This window comes from Melospiza georgiana, chromosome 2, assembly GCF_028018845.1.
Source record: "Melospiza georgiana isolate bMelGeo1 chromosome 2, bMelGeo1.pri, whole genome shotgun sequence".
In the NCBI taxonomy this organism is placed as follows: Eukaryota; Metazoa; Chordata; class Aves; order Passeriformes; family Passerellidae; genus Melospiza; species Melospiza georgiana.
In genome coordinates, this window is record NC_080431.1 from 116,711,540 (window position 1) to 116,737,561 (window position 26,022).

Genomic DNA, 26,022 nt, shown 5'->3' on the forward strand with positions numbered 1-26,022 from the left:
CAGCTTGCATACTGGAGGTTAAAAGTACTCTGAAATACATTATAAGGGGAGTTAAAATCAATGCTCAAATATCCTTATTTACAGTTCAGCTTCTCCTACCATCAGTATAAATATTTTTTTCCAGAGAAAACAGAGGGAGAATTATTGTTCATCTTCAATACAAGTCCTTTGCTTTGCTCTCAGTTCTGCTACAAGCTTTGTGGGTGACCTCAAACCATTCACCTGAAGCGTGACTCACAATAGATGACACTGAATGAGCTGTTACTTAGTTGGGTTTTTTCCCTGTCCATGTTCTGTTTTGAGGACATAATTATAAATTTCCTCATGAGTATATCATCTCTGTGGTATCAGAATGTTTCAGAAACAATGTGTTCATTTTCAAAAGCCACCTGGGTCACCAGGAAAAATGGCAATAAGGCACAAACTGAACTAAAAAATATCCACACATTTTTTGTATATTCAATTTCAGAAGCTTATGGGTTAATTTTTCCAGTTCACCTGCCTTTATGTAGCATTTATATGTTCAAAGCCCTGCTCCCATTGAAATGAAGTTGCTCCTGAGAGTTTTGTTTCCTCCTTCAGAGCAGTCACGTCACCCAGCTTAGCAACCCCCTGGGAAAGACAGATTTAAGTAATTTAATTAGCTTTATCTGACAGATCTGTGGCAAAGGTAAATGCAGAATTTGGCTCTGTGGGCCAGCATTTATCTGCATTAGGCAAACAAATGGTTTTTAGAGTTGGCAGCTCTCTGCCACATTGACTTTCCACTTTCCAAATCCTCCAGCATGTGAAGCATCCTGGTTCTGGCTGGGATGAAGACTTGCTTAAAGCAGCATTTAAATAAAAACATGCAACACCATGAGTGTGCTATCAAACACAAGAGTGCTGTCCACTCTGGTATTTTGACATTTGCAAACATCCAAATGAAAGTTAAATCATCCTTCAGAAATCACGATAAGGTCACAGATAGGAGAATAGATAGGAGAAGATTTCTTGACAATAATTTTAAATGAACTGTTGGCTTCCAGAGAACCTTCGAGGGGCTTTCAGAGCCTTGCTGTGCATGCTCCCACCTGGCAGGCTCTGGGAAAGCCAAAAACTTGGGAGCTGGGCATTTCTGTGCTATTTGACCTTAGATCCTCTGCTTCTTTGCCCTGCTGATCAGAACAATCAATGAGACACCATGTGAAATCTCTTGTCCTATTTTTTAGGAATAACTGCTGCCCTCATCTGCATAGCCACATGTCATTCCTGTCCTGTCCTGTCCTGGCATTCCTGCCCTGCTCTCTCCCCTCAGCTCTTGCCTTCCCCTTGTCTCTCCCACAATCTGGATTTGGGAGGCAGCAGTGCCCTGAGCTGGCTGAGGGCATGAGCTGCCAGGAGAACGTGCAGGTTTCTGCTTGGCAGATTTAACTCCCATGGAACTATGCCTGAGTTCCAACAGGGCTTTTTGGAAATCAAGCCAACTTGTTTTTTTGTTTTTTGGGGGGTTTTTTTGTTTTTTTTTTTTTTGCTTTGTTTTGTTTTGTTTTGTTTTGTTTTGTTTTTTGTATTTGGACAAATGATTTGGCCAGTTCTTATTTCTGACAGAAAGCCATGCAAACTACCCACCCTGTAATGCACAAGTAACAGAGGGAGACCACAACTGTACTTACATTCCTAATTTCTGTATTCCATACATGCTGACCTTTGCAACTGTAATAAAACCTTTTCAGCACATGTTGCTTTGGCCTATGTTAGGTGTAATTTTATTTTTAGCTTTTTTTTGTTAAGTAAACTGAACCCCCTGTCCCTTGCCTCCTGCAAAGTGGGAACAGCAGTTACTGCCATCATCAGAAATAATTGAGATTAGCCTTGCTAAGGATACTGGCACACTCTTTGCCAAGAACAGAATTATTCTTAGCAGCCCCAGTTTTTTGCTCTGTGTTCAGCCCAGCTGTTGTGGTTTGCCAGAGGAGTTTGTACACATTTGCCAAAGGCAGAGAACTGTTGGAATCAGAGATCCTAAAGAGAAGAATATTCTGTAGAAGATGCAGACTTTCTATTCACTCCTTCTCACAATGACCTGTCCTTCTCAGTTTTCTCCAGCTCCTCCTTTTCCAAGTCCTGGCTCTTCTCTGGGTTCCAAAATCAATCTGAACTCAAAGTGTTTATCATCTCAGCTCTCATTTCCACTCTGCCTTGTTCTCAAGACTCAAAATGACCCTTTCCTATTGGATACCCCAACCTTTTTCCCATTCTCCAGTTCCAGTCCTCTCTGCCATCCTTCAGGTTCAAACACTGGAGTGACAAATCTGCCCCGATTTCTGAAATCTCACCTGACTGACCCAGACACTGACAGGCAGTGCTGGGATGTGCTCAGGGCTGCTTGGACTCTGTCACTGCAAAATATCCTCTCCACATCTGATCCTGTGGGGGTTTTGTTTATTTATTGACTTGGTTTGGCTCAGAATGCAAAATTTGGGCACCGTTGTGGTGTCTTTTATAGGTACAGTAAAAACATCTGAGGCTGGTGCCATCACCTGAATTGGAAATCTACTGCTAAATCCATGAGGCAGGTGGGACTTCTCAGGTTTCACAATACCTTAGTTTTGGGGGTTTTTTTCTGGTTTTATGGTAAATTGATATTTACCATGTCTCAGTTTTCCCACTCTCCCACCTTCTTCTTGGAAATGGCCAAAGAATTGTAGCTGAAACCTTCCAGCTGAAATGACTCAGCCTGAGGCAGACACCTGGCCTGGCAAACTGCTACCCAAACAAAAGTCAAACTTCAAGCAAATGAAAATAGTCTCATCATGGGAAGTGTTGGCAAACAAAGAAAGAAGTTATATTACCCACCCTATGTCTAATTTTCATACTTCCATTGAAAAAAAAAACAAAAAAAAAAACCACAATAAAGTTGAAGGATATTAAAATAATAATAGCAGCATCTCTTCTACAGCATTTTAGTAGATCTCAGAGCTTTTAAGAACAGGAGTGAGTTATTATCTCCATTTTTTTTATTATGCAATTTATAGTAATAGTTTTCCCAGCTCCAGTAAAAGCCATCAGTAGTAAGTGATGATTTTCTTGTCATCAGTCTCATGGGACACATTCTCATGTAAACAGCCCGCTGCTATTCACACTTCTCCAACAGGAATTAATTGAAAAAGAAGCCCCTGAGAGGGAAGGGTACAGCATCATTAAAATGAAAAGTGTGGTGTTCAAAAGGACTGTTTCTGATCTTGTTGAGCTTATGTATTTCATTGATTTAGAAAGGTTCTTGTATGTAAAGTGAGCACCTCACCTGTTGTGAACCACAAAAAGGAATTGTACCAGCCTTGTTTCATGTTGGAATACAAGCAAACCAAACAGGGGCTACTTCTAAATAGCTTCATGTTTGCAACTCTTTGAATAGATCCTCCTCATCTTTCCTAGGAAGTGTCTAGCTCTTTCTAATATCTGAAATTCTGTTTGTGAATTTGCATTGCAAATCAGTTCAGGAAGGGTTGGTTTAGATAGTGAAAAATATGCAGGCACAAGAGAGGAAAAAATCATCATTGGAAATCTTGCAGGATTCTTCAATCAATCTGCTAATCTGTTCATGCTTCAGCCTGGAATTGTGGATTATGGCAAGTGGGAGTTGAGCTTCATGCACAAATCTCAGATCTTATCTGTCCTACTGACTGACTTTGCCAATAGATTGAATCAGAAAAAAAACAACTTCTGGCCTTGATGTCTTTCAGATCTTTCTTTCATTATATCACTTTCTGCCCTTTTTCCACTCCCCCATGCTATATGGTTTTGGATGCCCTCAAACTTGTCACAACTTCCTTGGAAAGAAATGCTCAGACCCCTCAAAGTGACTGAAGTTGTCACGTACAGGAATCACAGCAGGGCCCTGTGGTCAGAGTGATGAGAATGCGCCATTGTGCAAAACATCCTGGAAAATGCACTTAGGAATTCTTCTCAGGTCCCATCATGGGCATGGGGAGTAGTTTTGGGGGACAAGCAGTGGCAGAGCCTGATTTAAGAGAATTTGCACTTTGATAGGGATGTCTCAAGTGTGTCTGACCTGTAGAAATTCCTGAAAATAAGAGTGGAACAGGCTGATATTCTTGACGGGTCTGTGTAAATTTTTTTTTGCCATTCAGAATCTTAAAGTTAGCTTTGCACTAAAATTCCTGATTTACATTCTGTAAAGTCTCACAAGTATCATCTGGATGTGTCTTACTGTGCACCAGTACATTTCTAATGAAACTCCTCTAATGACTTCACCCCTGACACTGCAGAAATGGTCACCCAAAAATGTCTGTTAAAGTTGTTTCACCACTATCCCAGTATTCATGATGAGGAATTAGTATGCACAAATCTAAAACTTTTCATTTAAATCTAAATCAAAACTCCCTGGATTTTATATGTTCTATCTTTCTATACGCACATTTTATATGTTCTATCTTTCAAATATAATTTATGTCTGTGTATGGATGTATTTATTTGGGAATTATACAACCAATGTGAAATGAGCCTTAATACTTCAATAAGTGCCTCAATTAAGGAGTTCAAGATGCTTTGTATACTATTTTTATCAAAAACTGGCCCTCTTCACTGTCTTACAGTGCAGATTTGTTTACTTAAGATTTTAAGGTGCTTTCTTGCTCTTTTTCTGTGTTTATTTTGTCAATCATCTTTTGGCTCCGGTGATTTGGTTGGACTTTTCACAGTGATACCTGAGGACAAAAATCACTTTAAATCAGGTAGGGGCTGAACAAGAGCAATATCTCTGGAGCAGGTTCCAAAAGTGAGGCCTTTAATTAGGAAACACTTCACCAATGAAGGGATCAGCTTGTTGCATGAAAATACTGCAGCTGCTGTCTTATCTTCACATCAAGGTTTTCTCTCACAAATAAATAGCAAATTGGGCAGGGATGTGAGCTCCCTTGGGCAGGGAAGTGAGCTCCCCACCACCCCAGCTTTGCAGGGTGTTTCAGGATGATAAGGGCTTGCACTTTTCTCCTCACAAAGGAGGCTGAAAGGACAGGGTTCCACAGATGGATGAGACATGACTTAAAAGCACTTTTTCTTTCTACACAACATTTTAAATGCTCTCTCCTTTTGGAGAAGCTCCCACTGCAGCATCAGGGATCCTGTGAGTGTTGGATGGCAGGAAAGGGGAATAGGGACTGTGATGGCTGTGAAAACCTAAAAATTGCTTGCCCATGGCTAGGGTTTGTACAGTGACAATTTTGGCTTTTTCACTCCCAGTGCATGAAATCTGGGGTCACACAGCTGCCCTAAGAGACTGCATAGGATGCATGAGACATGACTTAAAAGCACTTTTGCTTTCTGCACAACATTTTAAATGCTCTCTCCTTTTGGAGAAGCTTCCACTGCAGCATCAGGGAGCCTGTGAGTTTTTGGATGGCAGGAAAGGGCAGTGGGGACTGGATAGCTGTGAAAATCTAAAAGTTGCTAGCCCATGGTAGGGTTTGTGCAGAGACAAAATAATTTTGGCCTTTTCACTCCCAGTGCATGAAACCTGGGGGCACACAGCTGCCCTAAGGGACTGCACAGGATGGATGAGACATGATTTTGATTCCCATACAACATTTTAAATGCTCTCTCCTTTTGGAGAAGCTCCCACTGCAGCATCAGGGATCCTGTGAGTGTTGGATGGCAGGAAAGGGGAATAGGGGCAGTGGGGACTGTGAAAATCTAAAAATTGCTAGCCCATGGTAGGATTTGTGCAGAGGCAATTTTGGCTTTTTCACTCCCAGTGCATGAAACCTGGGGTCACACAGCTGCCCTAAGGGACTGCATAGCCTGGTGGCTGTGATTTTGCATCAGCCATAAATATTCATTGCCAAGAGTATTTCCTATTGCAGACACAGCCCCTGCAACAGTGCTGTTGCAAGAAAAGCCATCAGGGAGCTGTTTATAATGATAAAGCAGGGGATGATTCTGGTTTTGCTGTGCAGAACACCATGTTCAGCTGGCTGCTGCAGGAAACAGGAGATCTGCAGGATGCTCTGTCTCAGTGAATCATCTCAGCAGCTCCTCCCAGCAAAACTCCCATGGAACAGAGGGCAAGAAATTAAGGATGTTCCTCTGCTAATGGAGAGCAGCGTGGAAGCCCTCCTTGCCCTCCTTTCCAGCAGTCCCCCAGAGGTACAGAAGACCTTGCTAGGGCACAAAAACATAATTTAAATCTTCCTGTATTAGCACTAATGAGGCTGGCCCATGCTCCTCTTCTTAAATAGACACTTAATTCAAGCTCTCATCAATAAAGCATTCCCAGGACACAGCACTTGGTGGCATGAAGCAGAGATTTCCACTCTTCTGCCCGTTGTGGGTAGAGAAAAATATCCCTTCCATGTACACAAGCACAAAAACTATTCTCTCTCTGGTTAAGATGGAACAACTCATACATAAAATAGCATGATTTCATCAAAAAATCAAATGTAAGCTCTGAAATATGGTCAAACTAAAGGTATGTATAGGGGAGTAAAGTAAGGAAACACACGCTGAAGTATTTTAAACAGATTTTAAATACTTCTGTCTTACTGTAAATTTCCTCTGGAAAAATTTATATACAAAACAGCATAATAGCTATATATATATATATATATATATATATATATATATATATATATATATATATATATGTAAACAAAAAAATCAAATGCAAGCTCTGAAATTTCGTCAAGCTAAAGCTATGTATAGGGAATTAAAATATATAAACACACATTGAAGTATTTTAAACAGGTTTTAAATACATCTGTCCTGCTGTAAATTTTGTCTCTCAAAGTACTATGTACCCTTATTTTTTTAGTGCTGTTTGGCAATGGTACAGCTTTAGTGTGCAAAAAAGCCTCCTCATGCTGGTTAATGATATTATTTTCTTAATCATAGTCATAATAATCATAATATTTTCTTCTATCAAGGGTATATCTCTATTTTTCACCGCAGATATTGATAGAGACAGAAAATTTTATATTTCAGAAATTATTTGCTGGATATCATCATAAATTTTTAATAAGTGATATTTTTGGTGGTCATTTCCTTTTTCAAATGAGCAGAAAGAAAGTTTATCTCCTATGATAGCTCATAAAAACCTTTTTTTGTCAATTTAAACTGGTGAATACCATAGCTGAAAAACATTCCTCAATACTTCAAAGTTTTTGCAAGACTATTTACTTGCTTCTAAGTACTGATTTTTAAATTACACACTGGCTTTTAAAATAAGCTCCTCATAAGGACTGCAAGCTGCTTCAGGTCGAATATACATTATATTTTATGAAGCAGAAATGTTGGTTTCCTCTGTATCTTAAAAACCTGAATACAAGGATAATGTGCTGCCTAAAAATATTTCAGCCAATTTCTGAAATACTCTGCAGGCTGCTACTTGTATTTTAGAGCTGGTAAATGCAGCCTTGCAAATCAATATTTTCTGAAAAAACATTTCAATGTCACCTAATGATCTTTCTCCCTGTTTTCTTCATCAGGGAGATGGAGAGTGAAGATGCACATTATTATCCTTGGGCAATATTTTGTCTGACTTTTGATGTCATTTTGTCTGTGAAAGATTGAGTCAAATTTGTTACACACTCAGCAGAAAATACAGAAGTAATTTGCCACCCTGTTGTGAATTTTAGTGCATTTTTCAGTAATGGTGTCTGAGGTGAAGAGAAGGGTTTGGGCAGAAAGTAAGGGGAGGACTTGGCACTTAGGAGGTATTTATACTTATCAAGGGGAAAATTTATGGCCAAACCTTTTGAAAGACACACAGTTAATTTCTCATTCCCATTCATATTATGAACTGCTTGTCAATAAATGCTAAGAGAATTTTTTTCTGCTGAGAAAAAAATCTGAGATATTTCATGTGAATGAGCCAGCTGGGCTAAGGTAATTCCAAGAGGCTGCAGGTATTTTGCCTCACTTTGTGACAGCAAAAGTCCCCAAGTGAACAAGGAGGTACTTTCCAGTGCTCAAAGTTCAAATAAACACAGTCATTTATACCAAGTTTCTTTTTTTTCCTATGCCTCATCTACCAGGTTTTCAGAATGCCAAAAGACAGGTTTTAGCAATTAGAGAGATGGCAGCCAGGAAAAGTGAGAAAAAGGGATGGCAGTGGCGCTTTTCCAAACGCAGACAGTGAGGCACTCTTGGGAAAGCCAGAGAAGGCCTGGAAGGATGAATTGTGTTTTCCTGTCCCTGATGTCACCTCTCTGTGGCACCTGAGCATGGTCACAACTTCCCCTCATCAAATGGCACCATGGCTGTGCTGGAAACTGTGGAGTTAATACCAAACTTGTATTTGTCAACCTCCTGCACTGTGAGGAGAATCTGCACAACCATTTGAACATATGGCTTTGAACAAGGCTTTAGTCCTCTGGGGGGCCTGGAGTCATGGAATTATAAATCACAGAATGGTTTGGGCTGGAAGGGACCTCAAAGCTCATCCAGAGCCACCCCTGCCATGGCAGGGACACCTTCCACTGTCCCAGGCTGCTCCAAGCCCCAGTGTCCCTCTGTCCCTCTGTCCTCTCAGGTTGGCACAGCTGGCATTGTTCACCTGCACAGGAGAAGCTTTGGGCTGAGCTCAGGGTGGCCTTGCAGGGCCTGAAGGAGCCCCAGGAAAGCTGGAGAGAGACAATTGCCAGGGGATGCAGGGACAGCACACAGGGAATGGCTCCCAGTGCCTGGCCTGGCCTGGCCTTGGGCACTGCCAGGGATCCAGGGCTGGAATTCCATCCCAGCCCCTGCCCACCCTGCCAGGGAACAATTCCTCATTCCCAAGATCCCACCCAGCCCTGCCCTCTGGCACTGGCAGCCATTCCCTGTGTGCTGTCCCTGCATCCCCTGGCAATTGTCTCTCTCCAGCTTTCCTGGGGCTCCTCCAGGCCCTGCAAGGCCACCCTGAGCTCAGCCCAAAGCTTCTCCTGTGCAGGTGAACAATGCCAGCTGTGCCAGCCTTTCCTGCCAGCAGAGCTGCTCCATCCTCTGCTCATCCTGGAGGTGGGAAATCACCTGAGGGGACAGAGGGACAGAATCCCCTCCCTTGACTTTCTTGCCATGTTTGATGAACTTTCTTACTCCTAATGGAGGACCCAATATTTGGATCAAAGGAAATGCCTGGAGCTACTCAGTGGCCACCAACTTGTCCCTGCATCCCAGAAATAGGACACTGATAAAAGGAGGAAAAATGCTGCTGGGAAGTCCATGGGCACACACTGCAACCACTTGAGAGATTTTTTTTTCTGCTTCAACTCTGGGGAAACCACAACCTTACAATTTCTGAAGGGGAAAAGGACAAAAGAAATACAATTAGATAAAGCCACCAACTCCATTTTCTCCTGGAGTTCAAACATATCGATCACTGTAAATGTTCTGCTCTGGGTATCCTTCCATCTTTCCTGTTCAAATGTAGTACAGATTAGGTGTAAGTGATCTCCCAGGCAATAGGAGAATGCACTTCTATATCTGAGGTGCATAACCTCTAGGAACCTTCTCTTTTGATAAATCAGGATTTGAGTACTGCTGGCAAAGTTGGTTGTAAAGACCTTTCAGGAGTGATGGATAAAAACCTGTCTGAGATCAATGCTCTGGTTGTTTCAATGCTCCCCTGAGAAGGGCAGAAGATTTTGATTCTTTGATCTGGACAAGTATTTGCCTCTCAATTTACCAATTTTTTAGTAAATGTTCCAACCATAACCCAAAGAAAACATGGCAGTCCCATTATTTTTTCTATGTTTATTTAATGTGTCTGTTTCACTAGTTTTTATTAAAAACACCTTAAAACAAAATTATTTTAAGAAGTAGAGTTCTTTACTTTGATAGAAAATATGGTAATTTTTTTAATGTTTTTTTGGTTCAGCTAGAGAATAATATGGTTTAAAAAAATTAGAAAAGCAAATTAAAGAAATATTTATTAGGCAGAATATGCTTAGATGGAATTAAATTCCAACTTGAACATTCATGTCTTGCACCATCCCTCTGATTAGAAATCAGTTTTACTTTAATTTGTTGTCCTACAAGTACTTCCCCTTCCTGCAATCTTAGTGAGAATTGTGACTTGAAAGATTAAGAAATAAGTGCTATAGGCAGATAGGGAAGCTCACACTCCTTGTCATCACACCCCAGAGCAAAGCTGGAGCCTCTTCCAGGTCTATTCCATGACCTTTAAGCAAGGCCCTTGGACCAGACATTGAAATCTGCTGAGCTCTTCCTGGCAATATCACTGCTGGCAGCCCTGGAGAGCCTCAAACTGGCAATGCTGTGACTTCTGGAAGAGCTGGCAGGGCTGTGACTTCTGGAAGAGCTGCCTGATCCTTTTTTAGGGGTCTGCCGGTGAGGGCAGGTGTCTCTACAAGCCCTGCTTGTCATCTCTGCTTATGCACTAGATGGCCAAGAAATGAGAAGGTATTTGCAAAAATGGGATTTTTCCTGCTAAACAATGCTTTGTGGCTGTCAGAGGTGTAGATTCTGCACATCCTTATGCCTTTTTTTGGCGACCTGAAAACAGAGGCCAGACAAAATTAAGGTAATAAAAAGTGGCTATATTTATTGAAGGACCTTCAGGCACATTTAGGGTAGACGAATACCAAATTTCACAAAATACCAAAAATCTCACAGTCTCTGAGACTGATGTTTATCTGAGCAATAAATTGTTCTTAGCCTGAAAATAGTCCCATTCCTTCATTAAAATTGGTGACAGTACCCCATACCAAAATGAATGACAAGTCACGGGTTTTCACACTTTTATAAGTTTGGTCCATTTGCATATTGGAGGTTAATTTTTCAATTACATCTTCAGGTAATAAAGTCATTTACTCCAAATTTGCTCCCCCCAACTCACTTTTTTTACATTTCTCAGGGCTTAAGACAGTGAGGTGTCCTTGATCCCTAGAACCAGACAGGAATTGTTGTGTCTGACCAAACTGGGAAAGCAGTAGCTAGGACTGTATATGGAATTTAGAGCTATACTGTAAAGAATTTCAGGATTAAAAATATATGAAATATCAGAATATTTCTCAGGGCCTGAGACAGTGAGATGTCCTCGATCCCCAGGCCTGGAGAGGAATTGTGTTGTCTGACCAAAGTGGGAAAGCTGTAGCTATGACTGTATATGGAGTTTAGAGCTGCACACTAAAGAATTGCAGGATTAAAAAATATATTAAATATTAAAATACTGTATATTGAAATATATGAAATATTTAAAATTATAAATGAAACTATTAAAAATATAAAATATATGAAAAACAGAAAAGCTAAAACCCATCAATCCCACCCTGCACACATGCCCCATTACGTTATTTCCATAACCAAGGCCATGGCTTCAACAGCCCTCTCTTTCCCTCTCTCCTTCCAGTCCCACCTTTCATCCAGCCTTTCGAGTTCCCTCGCTTCTCCATCGGGCAGAGGGTGTTCATCCCCTGCGTGGTGGTTTCGGGGGACCTGCCCATCACCATCACGTGGCAGAAGGACGGGCGGCCCATCCCCGCCAGCCTGGGCGTCACCATCGACAACATCGACTTCACCAGCTCCCTGAGGATCTCCAACCTGTCCCTGATGCACAACGGGAACTACACCTGCATAGCCAGGAACGATGCAGCAGCTGTGGAGCACCAAAGCCAATTAATAGTCAGAGGTGAGGAGGTGTAATTGCTTTGAAAGGCGCTAATTAAGTGGGATTCGTCGGTATTGTGTGGTGGGATCTGTTTGATGGGTGTGGGGGTCCCAGTTGCTGGGGTACCAGTTATGGGTTTCTCTGGGTCTGGATTGAAGGCACTTGAGATGGTGTTTCATGTTCAGACTCGGGTGTTTATTATTTGTTATCAGTAAAACAGTCTCACTGCTGTGAGTTCTGCAGCTTTTCATTACAGGCACAAAATGGCCAAACAATCTCTTGTTCCAAGGACTTTTAAGACTAAACTATCCAATGAAGAACTGACACCTGGATTGTTTCCCCTTTTACCCCAATGACTGATCCCACAGAGCTGCAATGGGGACTTTTCTGCCCAATTACAAAATGCCACCCAAACCCATGGAGAAGAAGGAAGAAGAAGCATGAAGAAGAAACCCAGGACAACACCCTGTGCCCTCCACCTTGCTGCCATCCACAACATACTAAAAATCCCAAACCTCAACCAAGTGATACACCTACACTGTTCTCTATTTCACACTTTTGTGGGTTCTAGTTTATCTTGAAGTCTGGGAAACTTTCTCCATGGATGAGGGTCAGAGTCAGAGCTGCCCTGGGGGTCAGGGCACCCCAGAGCAGACAGAGAAATATTCCCTGTGCCCTGGGTTTCCACAGATGGGAAGTGTGAAACAGAGGGATATGGGAATCAGAAATATAGAAACTTCCACAGACAAGGAAGGGTCTGATCTGCAGCCTTGGGAGAAGTGTGGATTGATGTAAAAAATCAATACACAGATTTAAGCAGAAAAACCATAAAATTATGTTTCTATAGTTATAAGTAAGAATGTGCCTTAAGTAAGTGAGATGCCTTAAGTAAGTGAGAAACTGTACTGATAAGATGGTGAAGGGTTTATAATGTAGGGGTGTGGTTGTATAGAATAAGCTGAGAGGTTAGAAGTTATAATAGATGCCAATGTGTGCATGTGAGACAGAAGCCAATTGGGCAAAAGTATCCACAGTGCAGTAGAGGTAAAGGTGATAGGTTAGAAAAATAAAATAAACCCTGTGGCAATTGTCTATTGGGTTAGAAAGCTCTATATTGCCTTGTAACAAAAAAAATATGTGACTACTCTTGAGCCAACTGCTTGCTCCTTTAAAATCTTACAGCCTCTGAGGCTGATGTTTATCTGAGCAATAAATCGTTCTTGGCCTGAAAATAGTCCCATCCCTTCATTAGAAGTGGTGACAATGATAGAGGGGAATATGGTAATCCCTCACTCTGTGACAGAGAGCGCAGAGAGCAATGAGGCACAGAAAATAATGTGGATTTTCCTATCTAGAGTCTTGAAACTAATGAAATACCCTGGAGTGTTTGGGGTGGGTAGGGGAGCTGCAGGAGTGATTTCCTGGGAAATTTTATCATCAGGATAAAGCCTTTGAAACTATATAAAATTATTTTCTGCTATTGTTTTAGTCTGATTATACCAATTTTTTGTTTAGACCACTCTCCCCTACATTATGTCAGCAAAAAAGCAAAACATTGATGTTGACTTCATGGGGAAGGAACTCTCTGCTCTTACCTTGTTCTTTTCCTGGTTTGTGTTTATTATGCAATTAGCAGGATTCATGTACTCATGATGACTCACAACATTTTGCCTTGAAATAAATGTGTATACACATTCAGTAAGAAAATATTTTCTGCAGAAAAAACCTTTCTAGTCACACCTTAACCAAATTATCTAGAGATTATTCCTTGTGATGTATTTTCAAACTTACTGTGCATAACCTCAACAAAAGCACATTGCCTCCTCCTCTTTCTAGGAATTTTTCAAAGTGTTTCAAATTTTTATTTTTAAAAACTTAGTCAGACCCTTCCCTCTCCACCATCTCCTTCTTGCTACCAAGCTACTGGGCTTCTCAGAGAAAGAATAATCCTAGAAGGAACCTCAGTAATTTCTACCCACTGCACATTGCTACATTTTATATTCCCTCCTATAAGTTTGCCAAGATAAACCTTAAAATCTTAATGGGGCTTTTGCAATATTTCCCAAGGTTTTTTCCCCACCCTAGGTTCTGAAGAACTCTTTTAAATCAAATGTTCCCAGTGTTTTAATGCTATCCTTAAGGAATGATTCCCTAATTTTCCAATATGCTTACTTTTTTTTAATGCTAGTATTCCCAGAAGTCAGTGGTAAACCGATCCATTACATTTCTACTAGCTTTGATATAAATATTTCATTATTTTTTAAAATTTCACTGATTTTAATCTTGCTTAAGATTATTCAGTACAGATGTCTATTACTTTCCTCATTTATTTAGTAATTCTTAAATTAAGTGATTTGATTAACTACATGCATTTAATTATGCCTTTCTAAGCTTTCTGCTAGATTTTAACCCTATTCCTCACTGTAACAATGAGAGCTTTTCCTCACGTCCTCTTTTGCTGGAGAAGGGAGGGTTGAAAACCTCACATTTCTGCCTGTGTCTGCCCTGCTCAGAAATGCTGCACCTAAAACCAGCTGGGATTTACCCTGGTTTTCTGTAATTCAGCTCTGAAAGTGATGGGAATGAATCTGCAGCAACCCTGTGTGGGTTCCTACAGGCATTTCTTACTCCCAGGATGGTTTTACCATCTGAGAACAGGTTCTCTGCCACCACTCTCTGTCCTTGCCAGGCTGAGACCCATAAGTGTAGGGATTTCTGCTCTGCGCAGGGATTTCTGCTCTTTGTAGGGGTTTCTGCTCTTTGTAGGGGTTTCTGCTCTTTGTAGGGGTTTCTGATCTTTGTAGGGATTTCTGCTCTGTCCCCCACTGATGGGGACAAGCCCTGCCATGCCCTGATTTCTCCTGGCTTTGCCTGAACTGCACTTTCCCTGTCTCCTGCTGTCTGTGGGTAATTCCTGCCCTGACCTCTGTTCCCAGGACACATCTGCCTCTTGCTGCATTAATCGGTTTTCCCCTCTTGTCCAGCAGAGTAGCTTTGGGAAGTCTGTCCCTCACCCCAACATCTCCATTTTCACCTCTATTTCCCCCCCATATGCTTTCTGCTCTAATTTCACCTCCTGATGAGGTGTAAAAACCCCATGGGCATGATAGAGAGGAGCTTTCCACTCTCTTATACCCAAGGGCTTGGAGAGCAATCCCGGATCCTCAGTTTTTTAGGAGGTTATGAAGGCTACATCATGTTCCCCCCCTTGTTTACCCTTCTGCCAATGTAATGCTCTGCAGAGCCTCCTTAAATCCTCTCCTCTCTCTTGCTGTCACTTTAAATGATAATGTTTTAATCAGTTTTGGATGTGCATCTGAGATAACAGCTCTCACTCAGAGGAAAAGGGGGAAATACAATATCATGTCTGACCTGAATTCTCTGCCAAAACCCTCCCCTGACCTCTTTCCCTGGTGCTGAACTGCTGCAGCTGCCTCAATCCACAGAGGTCAGAGCTCAAAGAGCCACCAAAGAGTTCCTGTGGTCTCTCCTCCTCTGCATCCAAGCTGACCTGTACATTTCAAGTCAGACTTGTTTTCCTGCTGCCTGTTTCTCATCCCTCCTCATCTTTTTGTTCCTAGGTGCTGTATAACTGAAACATTATATTTTTCTAAATAATCTAAGTGGTTTATCTCCAAATACAGGGAGGAGTGGTGCTTTAACTCCTCTTGTTTCTAATTGTTTGAGTTTCTCTCAGCAGTGTGCTTTAAACTTAAATGTTGCTATCCTAAATGCTGGGAGATGTGTACTGGTAAAATCCTATTTATGTGCATACTGTGCATTTTGGTATGAGAGCAGACAGTGAATGGGAAAGGAAAATTAGGTGAAATATGAGTGTCCCACACAACTAATTTTCCTTATTTAGGCTATCCTTGTATTCATTTCAAAAGTTTTAAAACAGTGCAGGCCATTGTGTTTCTGAACTAAATGGGAATCCAAATCATTTTACAGCACATGGGGAGGACTAGAAGTAGAATCTAAAGTCAAGACATTCCTAAGCAGAATGAACAAACACAGGCCAACTGTTCATTGCTTCATTTGAATTATTAGTGAACACAGAAATTTCTGCAGATTCCATACACAAACCTAAATTCATCATCTTTACACCTTCAGATATGTTTTCCTCAGTATCTTCTGTCAAATCCCATAGATCTGCAATTTTTTATCATCATCATATATTCCTGTTTAAAGTCTGTTAAATAGATTTCATATATTCTTCCTACAAATATTATTTTTCATACCTGAGCTTCACTGCCATTTTGCCAGGGGTGCTAAATAGCAAAAGGAAAACAAGAACTGGTTTCTTCAATTCTGTGGGTACTTCATGGCAAATCTTCAAAGTTCCAATTATTTTGTGCCTTATAAAAGCGACCAAGTGGTGATGAGGAGGATGAGGAGCCCTAAAAACCCTTGGCCAGCAAGGCTGGATCCTCCCTGTGTTAAATATCAGAAGAAGAGGATGGCCAGCTTCCACAGCACCACACAGGACATGGAAGGAAGCAGCTGAGAGAAAGTGAGACAATAAAGCTTTGGAGAATCTGGGTGGGATTATCTCAGGGCAATCTCAGCTCTCTCTGCCATGAGCCCCTTGGTGAGAATCTAGAAATGAGTCAGGGACAAATGCTCTGGACATGGGGCTGTCAGTGCTTCTCTCCACAAATTATTGGCTAGTTTTAGGCTAATTGGAAGAGGGGAAAACACCTCCAATAAAGCTGAGCTCTGCAAACTTCATATTTAGAGATGATTGATAAGAAACATTGGGTGCAATACCCGAGAATCTAAACAGGCAAAATCTTCAGCCAATACAAGAATCCTTCCAACTGAGATCTCTCCTCAAGCACGAGATACAAATCCACAGAAATCAGGCTTGATTAGTCCCAATATTTATGGAATATCTTTGAAAGCTCAGTAGGAAGTGGAATTGAGTGAGTGAGAACAGGACTTTCCTTCTCAAAATTGTAGGTTCTGCCAGATCCTGGTCTTCAGATCTTCTGGAAATGCATTAAAAATTTAGCAGCTAGAAGGACTTCTCAAACCTCCTAAGTTACTATTACTATTATTATTATTATTATTATTATTATTATTATTGTTGTTGTTGTTGTTGTTGTTGTTGTTGTTGTTGTTGCTATTATTGCAATTATTGCAATTATTGCTATTATTGCTATTATTGCTATTATTAATAATTTATTTCTTGGCACACTCTTGTTTTGTTAGTCATGCCAACAGGAAAAAGGAAAGGCTAAGATCCTGTCATGAGAGCTATAGACAGAAATGAGGAAAATGTCTTCTCTGTCAACTACTTAAATCATCACAAGGAATTAAACAAGACTTTACTCATTAAGGCTGTCGTCTAAGAGTGATTAAAAATCTATATACACTTTATCATGTGTTATTCATTTCTGTAGAGTTTCCTAAAATGAAGTACTTATGAAGTAAAAAGCAGTGAAAAGAATTCTAGTGGGTAACCAAAAAAACCTGATAAATGTATTAATGAGTTCAAAATTTTTCTGATACTACCAGAAAGGGGAATTCAAAGATAGTAGTGGATGAATAAATCATGATTTTATATGTGCTGTTAGTGAACACATCGTAAGTTAAAATTGAGATAAGGTCTTTAGATAATGAATAACCCCCCCTAACGCATTTAGTGCATTAAATGTGTTTTCATTTTGCACTTGCCAGGGGTGTTGAATATAATTAGATAGTTAGACACACAATGAGGAGTCTGGATTTTTCAGATGGTAGGAGAGTTTCCACCTTTTTTGCAATGTTTGGTGGTGGTGCTGAGGTGATGCAGTTTGGGACAGAAAAGCAGGGAGGGAAGATTTAAGGCCAGAGCCGGTATCTAAACTCCTTTACTTTCTTTGCTGGTGTTTACACTGTGGCTCTGAAGATGACTCCTAAAAGATTCGCTTATTTAATGTACTCATTAGACAAACCTGATCAACACAAACCACTAGGCACGGTGTCATTTTGCAAAAGTACATCTTTTTTCTTGAACTGCAGAGCAAATGGTTTCACTAAAGCAGCTAAATCGACCCCTTAGGTGCAATGACCACATTTAATAACTGCTCATCTTTGCTAAAGTACAGTGTTTAACGATCTCATTCATTAATACATCAAGGGTTGCTTTGGCTGATTAAACTTCCTCCATCATTCTGACAGTGGGATCCAAATGTGAAGTACAAATATTCCATGTAAAAATGAAACACTGCATTCCAGGCTGGTGCCACAGATTATTTCTTAAGTGACTCCAAGCAGAGGAGCTCGTGGCAGGAGCCTTCAGAATTGCTCTCCAGAGGGATTCCCTGATCCCTGGGAGCCAGGAGTGCTTGCAGCGATTTGAAGCCTGGGAAGGAACGTGTGAGTTTGGCACCTGGTCCCTGGCAGGTCAGGAGGGATTCTGCACGTGCACAGAGCAGGTTTAAACCAGGGAGTGGATGTGGGACCACAGGGATCTCATGGTGCTGCACCTGGGTCAGGGAAATCCCCAGGATCCATCCAGGCTGGGAATGAAAAGATGGAGCAGCCCTGGGAGAAGGACTGGGGGGTGCTGAACCCTGTTCTGATTGCTTCATCCTTTGCTTTCCCTCAGTTAGAACCTGAGACTGCTAATCATGATATGGAAAATACACCTTTTTTGGGTGTTTTATCTTCTTTTAACCTTAATTTTTAACCTTTTACCTCCTTTTAACCTTCATTTTTTAACCTTTTACCTCCATTAAATTCAGCCATTAAAGAGTTGGCATCTCTCAACTTATGGCTCTTACCCTAAATAGTTCAAAAGCTCATTTCTCATCACAGACCTGTGGGCTGCACTGAATGAAGGCCCACCAGAAATTCACTTTTACAGCAATTTTAAATGCCCTCCTTCACAGGCTCAAGAACCGTGCTTCTTGATAAGGAGGATGATAAAAGTAGAACAGTTCAGTCACATTCATGAGTAATTTCAGAGAGTTTCACCTCCAAAGGAGTAGAGGAGTCTCACATTTTACAGCTAAAGAAAGGAGGAACTAATTGTTTACTTTTTTCTATTAACTCAAACATATCAGACAAATTACCTTGTTAAATTCTTGCTAAGCATATTTTCTTTAAGGGCTAATAATCTCCTGAAAGATAATTAAAAAGTCAATGTAGGTTTATCATCTAAATCTAAGTTTCAAAATCTGGAACAAGTTTTTAACAGCACTGTGTTCTGAATTATGGCAGCACATAGCACAGAACAAGTTATTAAATTGAAATAAAATTGAGAAGCAAATGAGCAAGGAGATAAAAAAATTGCAAAGGTCTGCTCTGTTTGCTTTTTCATCATTTATGTAAGAAGAAAAATCCTCTGGCTTTACCTAGACAGCAATACAGAAAAAATTGAAAGGTCATTAAATGAGTAATTTTTATTTTGTTGTAGCATCTCTTCAGATTTCTACTGGCAGTCTTAAGACTAAGTAGCAAAGGTTTGTCTTCAAAACCAGAGCAGCATTTTTGGCATTTTTATAATCAGTCCTAAAGGATGGCCAAAGCTTTACTAAACGTAAAAACTGTTTCTGTTACTGGGTGTGGGATGAATTTTTTTAAAGTAAGTTTTGTTTATGGATCCAAAGAAGGAAATTCTCTGATTTCTGATGATACACCTGGTCCTGGAGCTCCAGAGCAAAAGTTAATTTTGGCAGTTACAATTCTAGTATTGCTCTCTACTGAAAGTAGTAATTAGAATTGAGAATATCAAGAATATCTGAGACAAAAACTTAGGGTTTATATATAACTAAAAATACAGTGATATCAATGTGATGAAAAGTCTTGTTCAGAGCTTGTCAGTGTTAAAGGTACAACATGTCATTGATATCTCTCTGAATTCTTAAAAGATGTGGAAGAATGTGGCAGAATTTCCATTAAAAAGCCCAAAGAATATTTCCACTTGGCATCCATCCTTTTGTTTTCTATATTTGCAATGGGATTACACAAAAAGTGTGATTTAGCAGATAATTTTAATGCAAATAGTACTTTAAAGACTGGTTGCATTTATTCTATACTAAGCAGTCTTGCTTAAATTTTCCCAGAACTTTCTGCATATGCCTGCTCATTTAATAAAACAATTTCCTGAAAATTTAGCATTTCTTGCCAGTCTCATCCTTAGCAAATGAAGAATATAAAAAAAATGTTTTTCAAAGAGAAGGAAAATAAAACAAATTACAGAAATTTTATATTGGAAGACAGATTTTAAATTATATTCTGCTCTTCACACTCTTCAGTGGTAGAGGAGGACAGTAATTATCAGTCACTCCACTGCATTTTTGTAATCATTTACCTGTAAGAATGGTGGGTTCATTTGGTTTTACCTGTAAGAATGGTGGGTTTATGTTGTGCTCTGGTTTTTTATCCCTCTTTATGGATAAGCAGCTTATAATTGATTTTTCAGAAGATGCAAACACAAATTTACTCACAGCTACCGAGGTGAAACAAGCTGATGCCTCCGTGCCAAGTCGTACAAAATCAAATCTATTTGTGCAACTAACTGTGCTTTTCACCTGCCTTGGAAAATACCTCATTGTGTGTTTGGGGATGAAACAAACACAGGACAGTGAAAATGGAGCTACTGAAGCAAATGTTTTCTCTGAGCAGATAATTAGAACAGGATGGGTGATTGCCCAGAGCTGTTGCTGCTGGGATTTCATGTTCGATGTTTACCTATTGTGAATTAACATAACCTACAATAAATGCTTCTCAGCGTGGCAACCATTTGGAAAGCCAAAGTGTTTGTCAGCAGTAAATATATTTTCTAGTACAGAGAAATCTCTTGCCTATATCACTGCTGTTTCCTTCTGTTTCTTGTAGCTGTGTTCCAAAGAGCATTTCTGTAGTTAAGCAATGAACAGCTTTGCATTTTGGCCATAGTGAGGAAAAGGTCCACTTAGGGAGATGTCTTGGTTTGAACAGCCAGGTGTCTGCTAAGGAAGGCAGGAGCCTCTCCTGAAATGGAAAATGTAAAACCCCTCCCTATGAATTATTTTAATTTTGAACTTAAGGGGCAATTAGGTAAAGATATGGAAATAGGAATAACAGTTCTTTATTAGGGAAGAAAATAAAAAGAAAATAAAAATGCAGTAATACAAAAAAACACTGCCAGAGTCAGACCATGCCCTGTCCCCTGTGTGTCAGGGCGGTGTCCCAGCCCCATCCCAGGGGGGCTCAGCCCTCCTGCAGTGCCAGCTGTGGCTCTGCTGCAGCAGGGATCCTGCACAAGGGGGGAGTTTTCCTCTGCAGCTCCAGGGCTGCTGCAGATGGGCCTGGGCTCCCTCTGGCCATGCAGGGCAGCAGAAAGCTGCTCCTCTGGCAATGCAGGGGGCAAAGGCTGCTGTGCTGTGCCAGCACCTCAGATTGGATCCAGGTAGGAATGCTTGGCTCCTCCCCTGGGCGGAGCATCTCCCCATGGGATGCTGGGATTGGATCAGCCCTGCAGGGACACTCAGTGGCCATGGACAGCAGAGATCTCCTGCAGGGAGGGTTGGCTGTGGGAGAGAGAAAGGAAAAACTGCCCCAGGAACAGCACAGAACTGCCCCAGCTCTGACAGATCGAAATAGAACGCACACTCCCACCCTAAAACGGGGGATTATTTGCCCTCCAGAGGACTGTTGTCCTTTTTTAAAAAGCAGCTCTATCTATGAATGTGGAATGAGAAAGCTGGAGGGGAGTCTGGATTGTGAAGGCACGGGGAGGAAGGCTCCAGCTGTTGTGAGCAGGGGTCTCTGAACCTGCAGAGAGAATCTCCATAGACCTTCAACTCTGAGCTGTCCCACACTCACCAACACTGGCAGCTCTTGGTTCTTCTTCAGGAAAACTTGGGACACTCTGGCACAATGAGAGAAAATATTTGCATGAATTATGAGAATGTTTATACTGAAAAAAAAAAGTGAGGGTCATATATTAGAGCATTGGTGCTTCTGCTGTGCTTCTGCTGCACAGATTTTCTCAATGGATAATTAGTCCCGTATTCATGGGCATTAATAACTATTTCAGGCCCCAGGGAAAATATTTACAGTGCTGAGGTCCCCCTCTATGCTCCCTTGCATTTTTTTTGGGCTAAAATCTTTTACCAGACTTTCTTTCTTAATTTGTGGCACTTCTGGAGCGGCAGCTCTTGGATCAGAACAAGGATGGGGGGTTGGGTCCTTTGTTATGTCTTATTCAACTTTCAGATAAATTCAGCACTGCCTGGACCTGGGGAATCCATGAGGCTTCAAATTTTGGAGTGGGATGAGGAGAGCATGGAACTATTAGGATTTTTCCTGTGCTGCCTTAGAACTCAGTGAGTTGCTGAACTCAAGCAAAAAAAAATCATTTTTGAAGAAAAAAGTCTGTCACATGTTCAGTCACTCTCTGTGGCCCTGTGAGAAATGACAGAATGAAAAACATGTGAAATAAAACCACAATTAATTGACTTCTTTTTTTCTTGGATGTTTACACTTCCATGTTCTGAACCAAAGAGCAGGGCATCAACAAAATACTTTGATTTTAACTGACCATAATACAACCATTAAACACTTTTAATATTCAAAATTTTAATGGGATTTTCCACAGTCTTCACAACTTTCAGCTCTTTTTCATAATTTTGTCAAATATTTAGGTTTTACTGAGACTTGGACATTTAGAATCAGTCTTTCATGTCAAATATTTGGACCTAATATTGTCACAAGCTGTGTTCTCCATTGTGTACCTGTATTTGGAACAAGTAAAGCTTTTCCTTCAGATAATCAGCTCTTATTTATGTATAAATAGGTATGTGTGGAAGACTCAGTGGTTTTATGCTACTTTGAGATAAGTTTAATAATATGTGTACATTGATGCACTGAAATAACATTTCTTATCAGCTTAATGTGAGCAAATTGTGTTAGACCTCTCTCTGGCTGGTTCGAAGGCAAAGTTCCATCAGAAGTTATGGTTCAAAGACCCTCATTTTAATACTAAGTGATTTGATTGCTAATAAAAACATTATTTGCTAAGGTTACTTATATCAAATAATTTAATTATTTTCTCTGAAGCTTGCTAGTTCACTGTTATAAAAAAGCAAACAGAAAAATTCCATTGTTCTTTGACATCTGACAAACCTACCTTTGGTAGAAAGCATTTATTTTCTGTCCACAATAATATGATTTATCTACTACTCCATTTTTAACCTCTCCCATGGAGAGATTTTATAAACTTATTTTGGTATCCTGTAAAGACCAGTGGTTTTGTCATGCCTGGTAAGAAATAAATTGAGGCTGTGCACAGAAAGTGAATTATTTGGTAAAACCAACCTTAGTGTGTTACTGGATCATCAAAAAACTGGTTTTAATTTTTGCTTTTCGCCATGAAGTGTTATAATTCTGCATGTGACTGCTCTGCCATTTTGAGACACCCAACAAATTGCCAATAAATTGCTGGAATTCTGATGTCTCCCTTGCTCCCTTCCCACAGTGCCCCCCAGGTTTGTGGTCCAGCCCAGTGACCAGGACGGGATCTACGGGAAAGCCGTCATCCTCAACTGCTCTGCCGAGGGCTATCCCGTTCCCACCATTGTCTGGAAGTACTCTAAAGGTAGGATTCCTGTGGGGACCACTGGGGACAGGCCAATTCTGCCTCAATAACATCCCCCTCACCCCTAAGTTGCCGTTTTAATCTCCAATTTGCCAGGGAGCAGCAGGGTCCAATGAGGGACATACCAGTCGTGTTTTAGTCCTCATAAATCATCTCCCCCAGTAATGGATTCTTTGCTTCTTTTTGGCCATGGTTGGGATTAAATGTGTGAGATGGTATTTCTTGTTGGGACTCAGATGTTTATTAGTTCTTATCTCTGTTACAGTCTCACAAACTGTGAGTTCTACAGTACTTTAACAAGCTAAAAATGGAGACGTATCTCTCTTTCAACAAGACCTTTTAAGGATAAACTGTCCAATTAAGAAATGACACTTAAATTATTTTTACTTTTAACCCAATAACCAACCACCCATGCCTGTAATGGGGACTTTTTTATCTAATTACACAAAACCACCCAAACCCATGGAGAAGGTAAAGAAGAAGAAGAAGCAGCCTCCACCCTAAAACCTCCATTTTGCTTTCTACCTATTACTGTATTTTAAACCCTTAAACTCTAAGTTTTCCACCCTGTGATATCACACACTTTATTCAAACTGCACACCTAAAATCTCAGTTTTATTATTGAATTTTGGAAGCTTCTCCATGGCCTCAGGTCAATGCAGTGTTCTCCTGGGGGTCAGTGCCTGACAGCACAGAAAGTCTCAAATTCTCAGCAGCCAGGTTTCCAACACCCCAGCACAAAATTCTTATGTGGGACAGTCACCGTCTCACACAAGGCTGAGCTGGATGGACTTTTGCTCTGCCCTGGAGGGAGATGTCCTGGCTGTGCCTGTGAGCCTGTGTCAGCTCAGCAGGCAAGGGATTAAAGAGATGGCTGGGAGAGAACAGACACGGCTTTAATTGAAACAACCAGCAAGGTTCACCAGCAGCATTTGGCTGCTTTCTTTTCCTCCCCTTCAAAATTTGTGACAATATGGCCAATCACATCTTTTCAGCAAAGAAGGAAGGTCAGGTAGCATTAGCATAAGCAGTAATTCAGTATGAGCTTTACATAATGCTTTAACATTTTCTCCTCGTGTAACAGAGCATTAAAAGTGGCCCCATTTGACCCTCAGTAACCATAGGAAATTGACTGCTTTTTAGTTAAAATGTGCTGCCTGATAGATTGCATCTTCTGGCCAGCTGTCTGCTGGAAGGTTTTAGCAAAAAACCACTTTCTGCAAGCTCTGTACCAAATCTAAATGAGTTAATTCCTTAAAAAACAAAATGAGGTGCTGTTGAGAAGAAATCTTTATGTATTGCTGCATGTCATTTTTGGTTTTCTTAGGATCTAATTGTAAATATTCAAATTGTATTTGAAGAAAAAAGTGAGAGAAAAGTTCATATTAAAGATTATTTGTGTTCTTATTGATAAATTAGGGTTTGTTGCAAGCATGCAGTGTTCCAAATTCCAATAATCTCAGTGGTATGTGGGATTTTAATGCTGAATAACGGGCACAAAGAGGTAATTCTGGTTTATTCTGTTTATATGCTGAAGGAGCACAAGCCAAGCTAGATGAGTTGTAATTAACTGTGAGGAGATAAATAACCCATGTTGGAATGGTAGAATCATGGAGTAGTCTGATAAAACCCCTTTCAGACTCATCCACACAGATGTACATGATAAGATTCTCTCCTGCTCAGGAAGGACTTTGGCTGCAATAGCACTAAAAATGCGTGTGCAGATTAAGAAAACTTTGCAAACTGCTGCACAATTTTTTTTCCAGCTTTTCTAGTAGCTGTCTTCAGGAATATCAGCCCTTTCCTTTCTGTGAACACTAAATTGTTCCCACAATTTTTCATGTGAAGAAGAACAGGAAGTGACTGGCAATCAATGGCAGGCACCTACAGCTAATAAAGCATAAATGTGCATTCCAACTTAATGACAGGAAAAATTTCTTGTTAAAGAAAAAACTGATAAAAAGAAAAGTGGGACAAGCACGTGGCTAAAATAGGTGAAAAATCAACAATGGCAACTAAATTTTGTATGAAAACATTATCATTGTAACATTTTTAAGTTCATAGTATTGATCACCAGGCCTTTAAGCCATAAGTTCCCAAAGCAGACTATTTCAGGTCTAGAAGTATTTTTTATATACATGTCTGATTTTTTTTTTTTAATATTCTAGGTGTTGTATTTGTAGGTTGTTCTAGCTCATTATGTTACACTAAATAATTCCCCATTATATTTATTCACTGTATTTCCGTCTGGGTTGACTCAACCAACTGTTTATAGTGATTAATGCTGACAGATATTAACTTTGTGTACAGAAAATAGTGTGAGAGAATTCCATTGAAGAAGAGCACATTTTGACTTCCCTGAAAAATCCCATGTCTGCTGCCAAAGTAGTTTTTTACAAGAAATGTGTCTTGATATACATTTAGGGAGTCTTTAATGTTGGAGGAACCTGAACTTGTGGTGACAGTACAGCAGGATCCTGTTTCCTGTTCCCTAAATTACCCAGTATCTTATTTCCAAGGAAAAGTATGTTCTTTCTTAGAACTAAACTTCATACAAAAATCTTTGGCTTCCTGTTTTTATGGACCTTCCATTTTTACAGTGCTGCCAAAAATGTCTGATCAGTGGTCCGAGCTTTTTGTTGTTTTGTTTCATTTAGGGTTTTTTGTGGATAGTTTTGAGGGTTTTTTAACAGTGCACTTTCTCAATAAATCCTGGCTGCAAACAGGGCAGAACAGAGATTTTTTTTTGTGTCACCAGTCCATCAGATGTAGCAGGAAACAAGAGGAACAGTCACTGATGTGGTTTTCCATGTTATCCAGGGTTTCATAAACAAGGGCCTCG

General features: G+C 40.4%; 1 protein-coding gene across 3 annotated transcripts in view; it reads left to right on the forward strand.

Moving 5' to 3' along the window:
* Positions 1-26,022, forward strand: part of DSCAM (DS cell adhesion molecule) — a 467,715-nt gene that overhangs the window by 291,538 nt on the left and 150,155 nt on the right. For all 3 annotated transcript variants that reach the window (XM_058045375.1, XM_058045376.1, XM_058045377.1), the window contains exons 9-10: positions 11,351-11,629; positions 23,061-23,180. In XM_058045375.1, coding sequence (XP_057901358.1) covers positions 11,351-11,629; positions 23,061-23,180 — 399 coding nt within the window. The remainder of the gene's footprint in view (positions 1-11,350; positions 11,630-23,060; positions 23,181-26,022) is intronic.